At 41.8% G+C, this 19,936-nt stretch overlaps 1 protein-coding gene across 1 annotated transcript; it reads right to left on the bottom strand.

Moving 5' to 3' along the window:
• Positions 1-1,967: 1,967 nt before the first annotated feature.
• LOC147029043 (uncharacterized) lies at positions 1,968-3,321 on the bottom strand. Its single transcript, XM_085876513.1, has 2 exons — positions 3,199-3,321; positions 1,968-3,101 (listed from the first exon to the last, which is right to left on the bottom strand). The coding sequence occupies exons 1-2, from the start codon at positions 3,250-3,252 to the stop codon at positions 2,166-2,168; spliced, it is 990 nt and encodes a 329-aa protein (XP_085732639.1). The 5' UTR covers positions 3,253-3,321; the 3' UTR covers positions 1,968-2,165.
• Positions 3,322-19,936: the final 16,615 nt, after the last annotated feature.

Raw genomic sequence — 19,936 nt, 5'->3', positions numbered from 1 at the left:
ACTCTGCAGAAATTTTTCTCATAAATAAATGAGTTATTGTCTCAAATGTAAAAAGAAAACTAATACTAAAAATATTTCATATATTAAAAGTAAAAATAACAGGGTTATACAAAAAGGTATATGTTCGGTGTGTGGTTCAAAAAAAAAATCAATTTATCTCCAAACACAAACTCGGAGGAGATATACAAAAGTTTTTATCAGGAAGTAAATTTACAACTACTGGAATACCAGGGGAATTACATCTTCCAGGGTATTCTTTCTGTGGTCCAGGCACAAACTTGGATAAAAGATTAGATGAGGCAGACAATCCTAAATCCTGGAGTAAACCAATCAATAGAGTTGATGAAGTGTGCATGAGACACCATATTGATTATGGGAATACCACAACGTTGGAAGAAAAGCATGAAGCCGATAGAGAAATGTTATATAATTTGTCTCTGATACAAAATCCAACCTTGAGAGAAAAAGTTGATAGGTTCATCGTGAAGAAGATGATTAGTGCTAAATTGAAACTTGGACTTGGAAATTCAAAAAACTTATAGGCTCTAATGATGCCATTAAGACTGAAGAGCAATTAGCTGATGAATTACATAAACCAATATTCACAAAGTTTCAGAGAAGGAAAGTTTATTCCAAGGAAGTTGATTATATCTGGTCTGTTGATTTGATTGAACTCAATAATGATAAGGGGTACAAGTATGCTTTAACCGTTATTGATTTGAGGAGTAGATATGCGTGGGTTGTCCCTTTAAAAAACAAAACAGGTAATACTCTTGTGTTAGCTTTTCAACAGATATTTAATAAAAGTAAGAGAAAACCTAAGAAATTGTGGACTGATGAGGGTAGAGAGTTTTATAACAAGACATTTATGAATTTTTTAAAAAATAACAGTATTACATTATACAGTACCTTTAATGAAGGGAAGGCAGTTGTTGTTGAACGTTTTAATCGTACCTTAAAAGAGAGACTATATAAAAAATTCACACAACTCGGTTCACAACAATGGTTATCTTTTATTCAGGATATTGTGGATAAGTATAATGACACGATTCACACGTCAACGAATATGAAGCCATCAGAAACATTTACAAAATTAAAATATGAAAAAGAGATTAATGTCAGAAAACCTAAGTTCAAAGTTGGTGATATCGTAAGAATATATAGGTGGAAATCTCATTTTGAAAAGGGTTTTACTGAACGATGGACGAAAGAACTTTTTAAAATTGTTGATGTAATAGATACAGTTCCTTGGACTTATAAAATATATGATTTGGAAGGGGAAGAGATTTTAGGTTCATTTTATTCACAGGAATTACAAAAGACAAAACTAAGCATATAATACACCTTGTGGACACTAGAGGAACAAGTCCGAGGTGTATTACAGTATATAATGTGTGTCAAGGGGGACGTTCTTAGATCTCAGAACCCCAAACACAGAATCCTCAACTGAATAGTCAAGGCTTAACTTTTGTTTGTGTGTGTGTGTGCAATGGGAGCAATAGTTTGGCGCTTCACTCCCTCCTACTATACACCGTTGTGGACACTCGAGGCCAAGTCCGAGGTGTATAACAGTATATAATGTGTGTCAAGGGGGACGTTCTTAGATCTGTGAACCCCAAACACAGAATCCTCAACTGAATAGTCAAGGCTTAACTTTTGTTTGTTGATGTGTATGTGTGTGTGTCCCAACCCTCACATTCAAAATCTCAACCCTAACCCTCACATTCAAAATCTCAACCCCAACTCAATCCTCGCCCAACACAATGTCTTTTTCAAAATGAGATTTCCACCTATATATATATATATATATTTTTACGTTTTTTTTTTCTTCTTCCAATTCTGTCTTTAAGGCTTTCAGGTTTGATGACGTAGAAAGAGGGAGTAAGCCTGCACTTTCTTCCCAGAACGAACAATGTATATTTTTTGTTTTTTCTCTTCTTCCAATTCTGTCTTTTAAGGCTTTCAGGTTTGATGACGTAGAAAGAGGGAGTAAGCCTGCACTTTCTTCCCAGAACGAACAATGTATATTTTTGTTTTTTTTCTCTTCTTCCAATTCTGTCTTTTAAGGCTTTCAGGTTTGATGACGTAGAAAGAGGGAGTAAGCCTGCACTTTCTTCCCAGAACTTTCTTGATCTTGCTCCCATCAAGCACCATCCGACAAAGAACTACATCGATAGGTTTAGATCCCAAAGAGTGATAGCAACTCCAAAAGTCTCCAAAATATAAATAAATAAAATAATAATAATAATAAATAAATAAATAAATAAATAAAAGCCCCCAAAAAGTTTCAAGTGTCCAACATAAACCCAACTTTCCAAGTCTTCAAGGTATAACCACATTCCCGTTGAGTTTCCAAGATATGTATCACATTGTGAGTTATCAATCCAGAACCCACATTTCAAGTATTCAAAGTAAAACCAACTTACAAAGTCTCTTAAGGATAACTCATTTACTGATTTTTTCAAAATTTGTGAGTCTCCAAGGTAGGCCCCATATTTAGAACCATCTTGGCAGAACCCTTTTCCTGAGTCTCCAAGGTAGTTATTTAAACCATCAAGGCAGAACTCATTTACTGATTTTTTCAAAATTTGTGAGTCTCCAAGGTAGGCCCCATATTTAGAACCATCTTGGCAGAACCCTTTTCCTGAGTCTCCAAGGTAGTTATTTAAACCATCAAGGCAGAACTCATTTACTGATTTTTTCAAAATTTGTGAGTCTCCAAGGTAGGCCCCATATTTAGAACCATCTTGGCAAAACCCTTTTCCTGAGTCTCCAAGGTAGTTATTTAAACCATCAAGGCAGAACTCATTTACTGATTTTTTCAAAATTTGTGAGTCTCCAAGGTAAAACTTGTATTCTGGCTCATCAAGGTATAACTTGTTCAGTGGGTATTGTCTTGATAACTCACAATGAGTACTATTGCTGTAAAACTCTTTTTCAGGATTTTGCTGGTCTCCAAGGTATAACTCTTTGGTTGGGTCATCAAGGACGAACTCGTTCTGTGGGTCTTGGTCGCTCATAAGGTCTTCAACCAAGCCAACAATTTCGCCCCAAGTTGTAGCAAAAGCAGTATTTTCATTCCGTATTTCAGACACAATTTCCTGTGAGAGAAAATAATAATGTATTAATTAAGTTATTTAATTATTAAATGAGTATGCTTCAATCAAAGTTTGAAAATAGGAAAATAAAAAATCTTACCTCAATAGATAAGAGGTTTGAATCCAGTTCATCAACTTGAAGGTTTAGTTCCATAGAAGACAGAGAGTTCCAAGGAACACTAAAGTCATCCCACTCAAGGTCTTCAACCAAGCCAACAATTTCCCCCAAGTTGTAGCAAAAGCAGTATTTTCAGATACAATTTCCTGTGAGAGAAAATAATAATGTATTAATTAAGTTATTTAATTATTAAATGAGTATGCTTCAATCAAAGTTTGAAAATAGGAAAATAAAAAATCTTACCTCAATAGATAAGAGGTTTGAATCCAGTTCATCAACTTGAAGGTTTAGTTCCATAGAAGACAGAGAGTTTGAGACAAGCACACAGAACACCATTGCCAGCAAGAACAAATGTTTAAAATGGAGCCTGGGTTTGAAGCTTTTATAGAGAAAGACTGGTGGGTGTGGTTTCCTTTGGAAATTCCCTGGGCAAGCCTAGGCAAGCCTTCATTGGGAAATTTTTCAAAACCATAACATCCTGTAATTTTCTAGTGATTTCTTTGTGAGTCAGAGATGAACTGGAAATGATGTAAGAGTGGGCGGGGCTTAGCAAAAGTAGGCGGAGCTTAGGAAAAGTGGGCGTGGCTTAGAAAAAATACCTTATGAAAAGTGGGCGGAGCTTAGCAAAAGTGGGGGGGCTTAGGAAAAGTGGGCGTGGCTTAGAAAAAAATACCTTATGAAAAGTGGGTGGAGCTTAGCAAAAGTGGGCGGAGCTTAGGAAAAGTGGGCGTGGCTTAGAAAAAATACCTTATGAAAAGTGGGCGGAGCTTAGCAAAAGTGGGCGGGGCTTAGGAAAAGTGGGCGTGGCTTAGAAAAAATACCTTATGAAAAGTGGGCGGAGCTTAGCAAAAGTGGGCGGAGCTTAGGAAAAGTGGGCGTGGCTTAGAAAAATTACCTTATGAAAAGTGGGCGGGGCTTAACAAAAGTGGGCGGGGCTTAAAGAAAAGTGGGCGGGGCTTAACAAAAATAACCTGTGGCTCAGGAGGTGGTCAGATGAGAGCATTAAGAGAAGTTTATCATTTCGTAATGGCACAAATGGGGTATCTTAAAAAATATAAAGATTCAAATGTTTTGTTTGTCAATATTTTAGATGGGGATTATTGTGCAAAGAAAATTAAACTATTGAAGGAATTTGAGAATGAACAAATCTTTATAGGTTCAATGAGTGAGCTGTTCAACCCCCAGGTGTTCAATTCAATGAGGTTCAACCTCCAAGTTAAAAGGGGAGACAAATAAATATACCTTGGGATAAAAAGGGGGGTTTATTTTTAGGGAAAAAAAATATAAATCGCTGAAAATCCCCCATTCATTTACATGGGGAAAAGTGAGCCAGAATCAGTATTCTTACCCTACTAGTGTGGATATCTGTTCATGATGACAGCTGGAAGGACCGAGTGAATGAATATCCGGCTGAGCAGCAGAATGGGCAGGGCTGTGGGGGAACCCTCCAATGGCTGGCATGGAGCACCTCGTAGGATCTGACGTGGCCCAATCGCTGGTCCCAGACCACCTCAGAAGATGTGACGTGCGGCTCTTTGGCCACACCTGCCACAGGGGCTATAAAGCTGTCCTTGGCACCTAGTTCTCTCTCTTGCCTCAAGCTCTCTCAGTCCTGGTCCTGGCATGCACTCGAACTCTCGTCGCCCTTGAGCTACCTTAGTCCTCATTGTCACATGCATTCTCTCTTTCTTTGTCCTGGGCATCACACTCGAGTTCTCTCTCTACCCTGGTCATCACATTCGTTTCTGCCCTGGTCCCGGACACTCTGCATCGACCTCACTTCTTCCCTGGTCCTGAACGCTTTGGTGTGTTTTCCTGACGGAGCTTGTGGACCCTCAGTTGTGGAGAGCAGTGTCGGGGCCATTCCAGAGAGCGGTACCAAGCTGGGGAGGGTGACGGTGACAAACATACTGGTAGGCTGATGCCACCCTGCTCCTCCCAATTTGTCTCCCCATGTGTGTGTGGTCTCATGGGTACCCTGTGTTGTTATCCGATAGGTAAGGCACAGGTTAAGCTATGTCTGCAACTTGTATATTTTCTTTCTTTTTTGTAAATACACATCTTGATTGCTCCTTTCATTGCATTTCCCCTTTTCCTGCCCCGGTTTCCCTTTGACACCATTAAAACCCTTGAGTTCTCTTCCCTCCTTCCCGTACCCCTCATCGCTCATTGTAAATATATTATTCTTGTTATATTTCCAATCTGCCTGTGGTTGTGCTTTCTTCCATTGGTCCAGCAATGTCTGTATATAGATTAGCCCAGAGGTTATAATTCCCCAACTAATTGGCTCTCATATCAGTCCAGCATTGTGCTAGCGGAAAGCTCAGCCGCATTAATCAAGATCGAATAAAGATAACAGCAGCACAATTGTTGAGGGCGTGATTCCCTGGGAAGGAGATCACGTGTTCTTAGGTAAACGATTGTCACATGTAGGACCCTGAGTCACGTGGTCAAGTTATTTGGCATTCGCAGTCGATAGCGACCCACCACGACACAAGTTATTCGTGTGTGACGGCCTTGATTCCCCGTGAGTTTGGGGAGATCCAAGGATACCCCCACCCTCGTACCCTCGTGGTTTCTGGTCCACAACAACATATACTCGTGGGGTATGTTTCCACATTGTAAGCAATAATGGGCCGTGCTTCCACATTGTCTCGGTTCGCTCACCTGCATTTGTTTTTTTTCCAGTTTTTTTATTTTATGTATATTTTCATTTACAGATGTTTTGCACTGGTTCTATGATTTTTTCCGGTGTATCAGCTTCGATGTCCGTCGGTACACAAAATTTCCATGCTTCCACATTGTCTCTGGTCGCTCACCTGCATTTATTTTTTCATTTATTTATTTTCATTTATTTATATTTTCATTTGCGGATGCTTTCCAATGGCTATGCGATTTTTTTTTCCCCCCAGTGTATCAGCTTTGATGTCCGTGTGCATGCAAAATTCCAGCTTTCTACGTCACTCGGAAGGAGGATAGAGGAGATTGGGACCATACTCTGTGCAGCGTGTTGGTGCTGCTTAAACAGTCTCCTTGGCTATTGGGCACAATCATGGACGGGTCGCCACTCCGACACAGTATACCAACATGCTGGCACTCATTTTGCCGACCTCGGATGGATGACAGGCCGAGTTAACCCCACCTGCGATTAATTCAACGGCTGGGCGGGATTTGAACTCAGGACCCTCGGAACAAAGCCCGCCACCCCGACCATTAAGACCCAGAAGGTACTGATCTTTAACATCAGTCAGTGAGTCTGTCACTAGAATAAGCCTGGTGTTGGCTTAATGGTTAGGGTAGCTGGCTTGGGATCTTAGGGTCCTGAGTTTGAGCCTTGTTGGCAACTGAATTAACGCTAGGTGGGGTTGACTCAATCTGTCATCCTTCTGAGGTTGGTAAAAAGAGTTCCAGTGTTGTGGTATAGGGGCACAGCATCAGCAGCATAGTTGCACTCCAACAAAATTAGAGTTACCTGCCAATCTGCAATATGCAAGAAGTGATCCGAATATCTTCTTCTTCTTCTTTCGGCTGCTCCTGTTAGGGGTCGCCACAGCGGATCATCCGTATGATCCGCATAGTGATTTGGCACATGTTTTACGCTGGATGCCCTTCCTGACGCAACCCTGGTCACCTCTTAAGACACAGGGATATGGTACACCTATTTTAACTGGGGTATACACCGGCCCAGTACACTGGTACTCACTTCGCCGACCTCGGAAGGATGACAGGCTGAGTCAACCCCCTGGTGTATTAATTCAGTGGCCCAACGGGGCTTGAACTCAGAACCTTTTGGATCCCAAGTCGCTGCCCTAACCACTGCGCCAACACACCAGGCTGAAGTGGTTCGAATATATATATATATATATATATATATATATATATATATATATATATATATATATATATATATATATATATATATATATATATATATATATATATATATATATATATATATATTACACTGTACTACTGGGGTATGCTTACACATTGTAAGTAATAACGAACCATGCTTCCCCATTGTCTTACGTTGCTCACCTGCATTTCATATTTCATTTTCGGATGCTTTCCGACGGTTTTGTGATTTTTCCTGGTGTATCGGCTTCGATGTCCGTCAGCACGCAAAATTACCATGCTTCCCCATTGTCTCGGGTCACTCATCTTCATCTTTTTTTTCACTTGTGGATATTATCCTACGATTCTGTGAATTTTTCCGGTGTACCAGCTTTGATGTCCATCGGCATGCCAAATGTCAGCTTTCTACGTCACCCAGAGGTACTGATGTTTAGTATCAGTGAGAGTGAGTCAGTCAGTTAGTGTTTAGAAAGAACTTTATTTTGTCGTGTTCATGCCGATTAGGTTGCTATCCCACTCCTGACCCAGTTGTCGTGTTCGGTCAGGTCAACACCGACCTGGACGGATAGCCAAAGGGTTTTCACTTGGAGGCGAACAACTGAGATCCTTGGAGATTATGGTGCGTGCGGGATGGAGGGCGGCGAAGGCGCATACCAGACGGAAGCACATGGGTTTATCCTCGAATCCACAACGAATTGACAAACACAAGGAAATTTAACAAATGATGGTTCAATAAAGATAAAATCAACAAGTTATAATGAAAATAAATCGAGGGTGAAAATGATGTGTGAGGTTAAACTAAACTGTAATTTGAGACGTCTCCACTCAGTCACAAAAACAGACAAGGGGAAAGATAAAAATAATATAAAATCCTCCTTTTATGGCGGTACTCAGCTCTGTATCCGGAGATGATCTTTTTGGAGCCTGGTGTCATCGAACCTCGAAGCCACTGCATGGGAAACGCACAGAAAATGGCACGAAGTCACTCTTTGTGGTCACGTACGTGAGGCAATTCGCACGGACCGTCCTCAATGCCAGGAACCACAAACTGCTGTTGAGTTTCTTCTCACGATAGAGATTGAGATCTAAGTTCCAGGTCCACACACACACCAAGTGGCGTGACCTTTCTCCTTGATCGTACAACAAGGCCACTGTTGAGGCTCCAACACAAGGCCAAGAGACGTTCCCCTTATTCTTCTCTCCTCTCCTCAAAAACATACAAACTTCATGACCCAGTTGAACAGTCAATGGCTAGTTTCTTGCTCCAGCATGTGAGCAAATTCACACAACACAACAATGAGAATCAGGCAGCTTTCTTGTCATGCCGAGAAGAGCAAGCAAGAGACATCCTTCTCTTCCAATCGCCGTCTCCACTCAATCATCTCCCTATTAAGTGATGCCGACCAATCCTCAGCCTTGGGGGCATGGCCTTCTGGTACAAAGCTGGGAAGGCAGGGTTTTTGCCTATTGTTGTTGTTGTTGTTGTTGTTGTTGTTGTTGTTGTTGTTGTTCAAAACATGGTTCTTTTATTGCCAGCTTTGGAAATGCAAAAATGTAGGAAAAGATCACGGGGGCAATTACATACTGGGGGAACTAGCCTCAAACCCTGCCTAATTAACACAGCACCACCCCCATGTGGTGACATGTAACAATCCTAAGCTCACCGTTGTCCCCACTTAATTTACATCGAGATGTCTCCTACTCGTCCAGGGACCATGCTATACTTTACAATCCTATCTTTATTCTGAAATTCCTCCGTCTACCCCACAAAGACAACAATATTATATTTATAAATTGATTATTGCTGCAGTTGTGCAACCTTGGGAGTTGGATCTGATATCATAATCGTTGGCGGTAAAGCATTTATTTAATTTATTTTTTTCTAATAGATTTTGAAGGATAGTTCAGTGTATGGTATGGCAATTGATCATCACCTACCCCATCCTCCCACTTTTCAACCGGTATAATCTTCGATCAGTCTGGGTCATATGTTCAGTATCCTGGATGTCAAAACGAGAAGGATTTCTGACTGATGGTATAGCTCGCAGTTATTAATGAAAGATGTGCACCATATTGAACAAAAGGATAGAGAAGGATTATATACTCTCACGTGAATGATGGCTTATTAACAAGGCGGAACAAATAATGGAGCTTTCTGAGCTCAGAGGGCCAGCAAGTTGTTAATTAGCCCAGTCGTGATTAGCCCACAATTGATTAATTCGTTGTATTTTCATTATTGACTGGATGAATCCAAAGAGCAGTCCCTCAGCAACTCACCTGGTGAGCAGGTGTGTCAATACCGCTTGGATAAATCATCCAGTCCTCGAACTGTTGAGTATCAACATTTTCTTAACAAGACACACTGGATGTGAAATTTTGCTGGATGTGAAACTTCATATGTAATTCGTAGAATTCACGACCAAGGATCACCCAGAGTGATGCCATTGGGGTTGAAGAATAAATTCATCGTCTTGATGGGGCTGGCAGGATGTTGTGGAGGTATGTACACTGCAACAGTTGTGTCTGGAGAGAGAGAGAGGGAGAGAGAGAGTAGGGAGAGGGAGAGAGAGAGGGGAAGAGAGAGAGAGAGAGAGAGGAGAGAGAGAGGAGAGAGAGAGAGAGAGGAAAGAGAGGAAAGAGAGGAAAGAGAGGAAAGAGAGGAAAGAGAGGAAAGAGAGGAAAGAGAGGAAAGAGAGGAAAGAGAGGAAAGAGAGGAAAGAGAGGAAAGAGAGGAAAGAGAGGAAAGAGAGGAAAGAGAGGAAAGAGAGGAAAGAGAGGAAAGAGAGGAAAGAGAGGAAAGAGAGGAAAGAGAGGAAAGAGAGGAAAGAGAGGAAAGAGAGGAAAGAGAGGAAAGAGAGATCGGGGTAATTTGATATTTCAAGGAGTGCAAGTTTTATGCTTTGGGCCACACACTCCCAAGGTTATATTAAATCAAGTTAGTTGTGTCGTAAAAGATTTCTTCATAAAATGCCTTTTGGCCGCATTCTTGATTAGGTTCATAACAGTCTTTATGCACATCCTTTGATGAGCACAATTACTCGTAAATACTCGACCAAACAGTAATGACCATGCCATCTTCATTGCATGGGCTGCAGGAGGTCACTGTGGCTGGATCTGCAGAGGCAATCTTCTTTTCTTGTTTGTTTCTTTTTTTTCTTCCAAAGCACATTAAATTGTTCATGGAGGACCACTCACACCGCATGTCGCCTCTGTATCAGGAGAATATAAGAGCGAACGTATTTAGATTGCTCCAATGGAGGGCAATTTCGTATATATGACTTCCTTCCAGCTTGTTAGCTCACTTATTAAAAAAAGAAACAAAAATTGGAAATATCAAGCAATATTAAAAACCGGCGTCGCACCCCAGGCTCAGGACCAATTGATGTAACGTGGTCAGAGGTTCAAAGGGAAATTTCACTGGATCATTCACACAAGACAAATGGCTTTCATAGCTGCCTGCACGACTCGGGGCTAATTTTAATCAAGGAAGAGCAACTGGGAATACATTATCTGTGGGAGTAAGCACAGAGCTTGTGAGAGCGGAAATTGCATTTGAAGAAGCAGTTTTTTAAACCCCACATTTCTGGAGCTGCTTTGCTTTCATAGTTGTTTTGGCTTTTTAAAATTTTGTTTGAGATTTTTGGTATCTTTGTCAAATGGCTGTTGAGCAGACCAATGATGAAATGCTTTGTCTTTTGTGCTTCTGATCTTTTTGCATGAAATACGCAGGTTGTTGAGGATGCAGGTTGGGGGACAAGCCCATTTGGTGTCTTATTGAAATAAATAACATGTAGCTGCAGCAATGTATTCGTACTTCTTTTATTGCAAACGTATGACAGTTATGTGCTTGAATGAAATGGAAACATGTCACGTGGGCTATATGTATGCACACAAATTGCGACGCCAACTGATGGGAAGCTCGAAATGGCCTGGTCGAGCAATTGTGAAGCTCGGCGCGGCCTTCTTCTAGCTCCCAAAAACGATGCTGCTCTGCTGGGTGACACACACTGATGTCTGTATATTATCTCACTGATCTGTATACGTGTATTTCGCTTTGTTTGTAATCTCTTTCATATACTCTCCCTAAAAAAATCAACAACAAACAAACAAAAAACAAACAAACAACAGAAACAAACCAAAAAAAACAAACATAAAATTTTTTTTTTGGGGGGGGGGGGTAAATATTGTTGTGGTGCCGGATTCGGTGGCAAGGACGACTGCTAGACAGAGCAGTTGGGCCGTCTCCCACCGAACACCGGAATTGAAGGTCGTAACCCTTGGATAACTCCGAAGGTCACGGGTCCCTTAGTGGATCGTGGACGCCAATATTTCAACGGCGTGGGGTAGGGTTAATTGTGTAATTCCAATTTACCTAAGTACCCACGCCGTCTCACTACCAGGGAAGCCACACCCTTGGCCAACTTTGTCCGAACCGAGTCGCTGTTACCGACTCGGATCCAGCATAACCGAGTGGGGATTACGAAAGCCTGCCGGACCAAATGAACAATTGACGGCACAAACAGCCTCCCTATTTCTCAACCCCACACCATGCTGGGTCAATGGTAGAAACGCCAGGCAACGAGCTGGTACATTTAACAGGGGTTTATTTACAATAATCGGGAAGGGAGACAGAGCAGACTTAATCACGAACATGCAGGAAAATGTACAATGGAATCACTTAAACAGTTCTACTTTCAGATTGGCCACAGACAGACACATATACCCCAAAATAAATGGACCTCGTGGGTCTTTATTCGGTCCTTTAGCCGAGGAGGATAGTTCAGCTGGGGGTCAGAATCTGGCCGGGTACCTGGCCGCCTCGTGCGGTTTCACCGACTCCAACCCACCATGGTGGGACTCGAACCCACGACCCGGAATCCAACGAGCCCCCGATCCTGGCTGCCACAAACGACGATGCGAGCACCATGGAACACCTCCATCATGACCACCACCACTACTAGGAACCCGAAAAAGGCCGCAGACCACCGAAAGACCTCGGAAAAGACCTCAGACCAGACCAAGACCACAGACGATGACTACTGCAGACCAAAGACCAAAGAGCACAGACCACGACTACTGCAGACCAAAGACCAAAGAGCGCAGACGACGACGGACTGCAGACCAAAGACCAAAGAGCGCAGACCACAACCAAAGAGCCAAGAGCAAAAAGCAAAGAGCGACGACTGCAGACCAACGAGCGACCCCACCCCCGACACGACCACTTTTCTTATCCTCCCCCCCCCGCCACGTGGGGGGAGGGATCCGCTCTGAGGTAACTCGCTTCCGGATTGGTCGGGGGGGGGGGCGTCGGGCGATCGGTGTCCTCCCCTCATTGGACTAGGAGAACATCCCATCTGGCTGGGGCGGGGCTGGTTCTGAGGTTATCTCTCCCCCGATTGGACGAGGGGAACCCCCATCTGACTGGGGCGGAGTCGGCCCTGAGGCGAGGGGGTTCTGTCCACGTCTGTAGCCTTGAACACGTGGTTTATGGAGCCGTGGTGTGGAGTGAATTTATATAGAAAACTAACTAAAAAAATAACTCGCAGCGCACATACACTTAATCACCCATTAAACATCGGGATGGGACCCTAACTATAAACACATACTTATCGAAATAACTGAACTGTGGGGACTCTGGCTGTTGTGTGCAAATGGCTGCCAGATTCTTAACGATATAAAAGTACTATACTAACATTGCACTGAACAAATGCACCACCTAACTGTCACTGCAAAGATTTGTGACCGCTTCTATAAAAAAAAGGAAAAAAGTAAAACAAAAAAATATATAAAAAGGAAACCTTTCCGAATGTTGCCAAGTTTGTCTCAAACAAAGACTTGAATCATTACACTGGACAACAAAGATCTTGCTACTGGGGTGAAAATACATGTTCTACACTAAATTGAGTATGCTGATTCTGAATCTGGAGTCTGAATTTTCTCAGCACGTCAGGATTCTGAGTTACACATATGGTCCTTTTACTGCAGCTTGCCCTGGAGGGTGATTTTGAGTGATCATAAATTATTATTTTTTGTATTTTTGGTTTCAATGATGGCAATACAACTGTTGTAAAATATCATTTTTCATAAAAAGAGCTTTAGAATGCACTTTATATTAATAAAAGTGGATGAAAACCGACCAAGCTGTTTGGATATCTGAAAACTGATCAAGCTGACCAAGCCCCAGATCCGAGAACTGCTGTGTGATCCCGAGTTCAAAAAGAAACTGAACCCACTTGGGTTTGCAGCATGGGAAGCATTTGTGTTGGTTGTGCAGGACTTTCTTGGGAACCAGAGAGCTGAACAGTATGTGGAATTAGTGGACAACATGCTAAAGGCCCATCAGCGAATGGTCTGTAGGATGTCTCATGAAATGCACTTCTTGCATTCTCATCTTGATTCCTTCCCACCTAATCTAGGTGAGGTAAGCGATGAGCATGGCCAAAGGTTCCACCAAGACACTTTGGTCATAGGAAAATCGGTATCAAGGCCGGTGCAACCTGAACATGATGGGTGATAGATATTGCACTAACATTCACTGCTTACTAAATTGCAAAATGAAAGAGTAATCATTTTGTGGACCACACTGTGTGTGTAGAATTATTTTTAAAATTTTGTTTGACTCTGTCATTGGCATTTGACGTTCAGTGGGTTCCAGAAGCAGCGCATGTGCAAGCAAATGTGCAGGTGTGTTTGTGTACATTTCCTCATCCGTTATAGCAGATATATTCCTTCCTGCTGATAAAGTCTTTGAACACTTCTTGAGATGATTTGTTATCAGCACTTGAGCCGATTGAACATCAGGACTCTGAAGCAGAGCTTTTTTTTAACTTCAGTAACAGAAATACCTGTTGTGTCAATATTTGGAATCATCTATTCTCCCTCATTACTCTGAGGCAAGATATAAAACAGAACTGCGGCGCCTTTGAGGATTTTTGGTGAAACCGGCCAAGAAAAGAAAAACATTTTCCAGTAATGAACCACTCGGTTGTGTTCTAAGCCGAGGTCTGCAGGAAAGGATGTATTTGGTGTCAGGGAAGGGGATAGATGTGCCACAATCATTCCATGTAAATGAAACGTCGCAAATTTCCAGGAATCCCATGAAACCCAGAGTCCAATTGACCTTGTTGGATTTTACGTTTTATTTCACGATGCAATAAGTGCTGTTCACCGCAACGTAGCATTAAGTAGAAACCTCAGAGTTTACCTTTCACCGTGGTTGCTTCCACCAGTTTTATTTTATACAATCCGTCGTTTTAAATTATGGATGTGTTTGGTTCACCAGTCAATGGAATTCCAGCATGATAAAAACAAGAATACACAAGTCTTCATCGAGGTCACAGCCCACAACCCCACCTGAAAATCGGACGCGTAGATTTTACATTTTAATAACTTGATAAATAAGAAATAAATATGTAGGTAATGGAGATGGTAAAGTGTGTATAAATGAATAAATAATTCAAGGTGGTATGTCGGTAGTGCACCGACAGGATGCCTGAGAGGTATGCACACTCACCTCGAAGCTGTCTAGCCTGAGTTTGAATCCCGACCCAGCTATAAACTGTCATCGCAGTGTTTCACAGCTCGGGTGATTCATCAATATGTTTCCTGTTCCTCGAATTGGACGTTAAACTCGTATGCGTAGACGTTAAAGATCCCATGGTGTCATTTGCAAAGAGTAGGCGAGCTATCACCGGCACCATGGCCAAATTCCAAATTCCTGCCCTGACTTCCTTAGCTAGAGTGACGACCCGACCAGGATAGTGGCCGAGTAACTGCTACGGCAGCACTGACACTCTGCATCGAGTTTGGAAGATGATGATGATGATGATGATGATGATGATGATGATGATGATGATGATGATGTTGGTAGCCGAGATGGTAAAGTGTATATAAATATATAAATAAATTCATAGTTACGTGTTGGCACTGGTCCATGGGGACCAATTGGTGCTCTGACCATGGCGATGCTGCCTTGATGAATCTGCGCAGCAGAGAAAACTGGGTAGGATTTTGCCCCCGTTTGTGTTGGGGTTATAACCACAGTGAAGAGTCAACCCACAGTTGGTATAAACATGGTCATTGTTATACTCGTGGTCATGAACCCTGATAGTTATGCACATCACAGTGGAAATATATCAACAAAAAACAACAGAGCTTATATTTTTCATGTCTTTCTGACTGTCTGTGAGCATTATATCTCAAAAAGTTATGGACGGGTTCAGACGAAAGTTGATGGACAGATTGGGTATGTGAAAAAGACAAATTGATTCGATTTTGGTGAAGATCCGGATCCGGATTCGAATACTGAATATATTTATATTTTTAAAGTAATTCTTCACCATTGACATATCGAGCCAAAACAATACATCCATCCATCCATCCATCGGACCATACTCGAAGCAGAGCATTGATGCCCTTGGCTATTGGGCACAATCCTGGACGGGTCGCCACTCCGACACTGGACACCAGCAAGGTGGCAACATTTTGCCGACCTCTGAAGTATGACAGGCAGAGTCAACCCACCTGATATTAATTCAACAGCTGAGTGGGATTTGAACTCAGGATCCTCAGATCCCAAACCCACAACCCTAAACATTAAGCCAACACCAGGCATTAGCCATTATAGAGAAGATTTTTGAAGGTTTTATGTTAAAAACAAAATGGTAGCCGAACCATGTGGCTGATGATGTCATCAATTTTTTTTTGCCAATTATAATTTTGCCCTGGATGACTCTCAAGAATTTTCATACTGATCGGATAAAGCGTTTGACATATGCAATTTTGACGTCATCACGAAGCCACCTGTGACATCATCCACAATCACACTTGTTTCACATTGGGAGTACTTCACATGTGCCAAGTTTCAATTTTTTCCATGGAGCGGTTTCAGAGATACAGAGGTCCAAAGTTTTTCCTTTTTTCCAAAATGGCTGCTACATCATTCAAGATGATGATGATGGGTTACATCACCGATTACATCATAGTTATCACAAAAACATTCTCCATAAGTAGTCACATCTGTGGTGAAATTTCTATGGTGAAAAAAAAAAAAACCATGCCGACCCACTACGATACAACCCCGCTTCGATCGGATACCTGAACCACAACGTCCTCTTTATCAAATCCAATTCAGAATGGGTGGCTAATCGCATCTTTGGAGTTTCACATTAATCAGATAAGTCTTTTGTCCAATATGGCTACGAGACCATGTGACCGATGATGTTGAAATTTTCAACCAATATTCCCCATGCTGAGTCGATTATATTAAAAAATAAATATATATTTCTCTGAAACTGCTTAGCCTTTCGATGCGAGACTTTGCAGTGATGATCCAATACTATTGCTGCAAATATTTTATTTAACAATGACCTTGTCAGTCACATGATGTGGCAGCCACGTTGGTTTTAAGGTAATAATTAAACAATGATTTCCCTGAAACCGTTTAACCTATCAATACCAGACTTTGCACTTATGATCCACTGCCATTTCTGCATACATTTGACCGTAAAATGGCATCATCAGTTACATGCCACAACATATAGCACGATATGTCAAAACGTTGCAGACGGTTAACGTTGACAACGTTGACGTCAAAACGTTGACAGAAGTTTGTGGATGAGTTGGGTCGGTGACAAGAACAAGCCAATTTGATTTTGTTTGAGGTCCGGATCCAGATCCGGCCTTCAATGGGATACAAAACGTAAACTCTTCGGCCTGGTGGAGGTATGCACTCTACCGAGTGCTGTTCTGGTTGTTGCTGCTCTTGTGGTGCCTGTGGTTGTTGTTGCTTGTGTGCTCCTTCTGTTTCTGATCCACGTATAAAGCTCTTTCTAACCACTGACTGACTGACTCACTCACTCACTGACTGATATTAAAGATCGGTACCTTCCGGGTGACGTAGAAAGCTGAAATTTTCTGCGCCGATGGACGTCGAAGCAGATACACTGGAAAAAAAAAATCACAGAATCGTCGGAAAGTGTCCATAAATGAAAATAAATGAATGAAAAATCAAATGCAGGTGAGCGACTCGACACAATGAGGAAGCACGGTAATTTTGTGTGCTGACACTGTGTAAGCATCCCCAGCGAGTACTTCGATATATTTTTCTTTTGCTTGGAGAAATATTACTACATGTAATTTTGTGTGCTCCTATCATGTCCTCCTAAAGGGTTCCTTCTGTGTGATGTTACCGTTGGACTCTCATTCCCATGGAAGATTGAAGTGGAATTTAGCTCCTTTTTCCTCTTCTTCTTCATTCCCAGTAAAAGGTCTTTTAAAAGAGGCATTTTTATAATTTAAAGCGGACACCAATTTTTGTTCCAAGTAAATTTGTCATTAGCATTCCATCTGAACCATTCTTTTTTTTATTGTTCTATGACAGCAGGAACCCTTAGAATGAAGCCTGACAAACAGATGGCAGATGCTTCTACTTTTAACAATAGAAGATTATTTTCATTATTGTTTGGCCGTTTTCAATTCTGTTTGTACCATTCGAAAAAATAATGTGTGACTGTTTTTGCAATGCATTCATTTTAGCGAAATGATCATTACCTTTACATTCTGCGAAAGGTTATGTTTTGGTCGGCGTGTATTTATTTATTTATTTATTTGTAATCTTGTGATTCGTATAACTCAAAAAGTATTAAACCGAATTGCATGAAATTTGGTGGGATGATTGATTATTAGCCAGGAAGCATTCGATTAGATTTCGGGATCGTTCGGGTCAAAGGTCAAGGTCAAGGTCACGTAAAGGTCAAACTCGTCTTTTTCTGATAACACGGTCAATTTTTAATTCAATTTGCATGCAACTAACGCCAAAATGTTCAGAATTCAACGCCTCATCTTGTGATATGCAATATGACACAATGACACCCATACTCTTGTTACCGGTTAGGGGTCAAAGGTCAGGGGGGTCACGACCTTGAAAAATATGCGGTTTTTGTCATAACGCGGTCAATTCTTGTCCGCTTTACATGAACTCAGCACCAAAATGTTCAGAATTGAATGCCCAATCTTGTGACACAATGACGTCATAACACATGTCACCGGTTGGGGTAAAATGTCGGGGGGGGGGGGTCACGCCCTTGAAAAATATCCGGTTTTCAGCATAACTCAGTCAATTCTTATTCGATTTGCATGAAACCAGCATCAAACGAGATTACCTTCTCTTGTTGAAACGTTGTATTCACCGAGCTTGCGAGTGAAGACTCGCCAAAACGACGTGAGTTGATTGTTGTTTAGTCCGTAGCCCCCGAAAGTCGGGGGGGGGGTCATGACATTATATAAATGTGGTTTGTGTCATAAGACCATTCATATGAAACCAGTTCCCCACACTCATACCACGAACAAAAAAAGTAGTGGCAGCGAAGGTATGCGCTCTATGAGTGCCCGTTCTAGTTTTACATGTAGTCTATTTAACATGTACTGTAGGTCTAGGCCAGGCAACATCCCTGTACCACCTGTGGTGGCAAAACCTAAATGGTACTAATTAATTGGAAGGGTCATTAGATAAACAATCATATGTGAGAGCAACTCTAAATGAGCAGCTTTGTCATTTTTTTCATCATTTTGTGTTTTCGCATAGCATAGCATTATGACGTACATTGAATAGAATTATACAGCGTTGATAGAAAGTCCACACCCCCTTTCGTTGCCTTTTTGCCTGGAATTAAATTGCATTAGATCAAACTTTTCCCACCTTTATTTACACATCGTAATCCACAACTTCCAGGGGAAAAACAAAGACTACAAATTCCAGAAAATTAATTAAAAATACAACACCAGAATATCTTGGTTAGATAAGTGTCCGTCCCCCTGAGTTAATACTTGGTGGAAACACCTTTAACAGCAATTACAGCTGTGAACTGTTGGGAGAGGTCTCTCCCAATTTTGCACACCTTGTTTGGGTAATATTTGCCCATTCTTCAGCACAAAACTGTTCAAGTTCAGTCAAGTTCCGTGGGGAGCGTTGATGGACAGCAATCTTCAAGTCATGCCACAGATTTTCGATTGGATTTATGTCGGAGCTCTGACTGGGACACTCAAGGACATTTATCTTTTTGTTCATTTGCCACTCCATTGGAGCTTTGGTTGTGTGCTTCAGGGTCATTGTCATGCTGAATGATGAACTTCTGTCCCAATTTCAGCATTCTTGCAGAGGGCAGCAGGGTTTCCTCGAGGATTTTTCTGTGTTTGTTCCATCCATTTTCCCTTTTATCCTACCAAGTTCCCCAACCATGACAATGAGAAACTTCCCCATAACATGATGCTGCCACCACCTTGCTTCACAGTCAGGATGGTGTTCTTTGGGTGATGTGCTGTGTTGAGTTTGCGCCACACGTAACATTTTGCATTTCGGCCAAAAAGTTCCATCTTGGTTTCGCCAGACCACAAAAACTTTTTGCTACATGGCTTCAGAATCTCAGGAGTGGTTTTTTGCATACCTCAAAGGTGAGCTTTTTAAAGTAATGGCTTCCTTCTTGCCATCCCACTGTACAGGCCAGACTCGAGGAGTGCTTGCGATACTGTTGTCACATGCACACAGTGACCAGTCTTTGCCATAATGGCTTGTAGCTCTTTCAAAGTTGCCATTGGCCTCTTGGTGGCCTCTCTGATCAGTCTCCTCCTTGCTTGGTCATCCAGTTTAGAGGGATGACCTTATTTTGGCAGGGTCTTGGTGGTACTATATGCCTTCCACTTCTTAATGATTGTCCTGACTGTGCTCCAAGGGATATTCAAGGCCTTGGAAATATTTTTATACCCATTCCCTAATATGTGCCTTTCCACAACTTCATCCGGAGGTCTTTTGGAAGCTCCTTGGTGATCATGGTTGAGTCTTTGCTGTGAAATGCACTATCCAGCAGAG

This window comes from Eptatretus burgeri, chromosome 4, assembly GCF_056783735.1.
Source record: "Eptatretus burgeri isolate ZD-2024b chromosome 4, Ebu_testis_v1, whole genome shotgun sequence".
In the NCBI taxonomy this organism is placed as follows: domain Eukaryota; kingdom Metazoa; phylum Chordata; class Myxini; order Myxiniformes; family Myxinidae; genus Eptatretus; species Eptatretus burgeri.
The sequence above is the reverse complement of the archived record's forward strand: the minus strand, read 5'-3'. Positions and strand labels throughout refer to the sequence as shown.

Bases quoted from the DNA above. Each gene is read 5' to 3' on its own strand.
- LOC147029043 (XM_085876513.1), bottom strand. From the start codon at position 3,252: ATGGAACTAAACCTTCAAGTTGATGAACTGGATTCAAACCTCTTATCT. The intron at 3,102-3,198 runs GTAAGATTTTTT...TTTCTCTCACAG, and splicing joins CAAACCTCTTATCTATTGAG to GAAATTGTGTCTGAAATACG.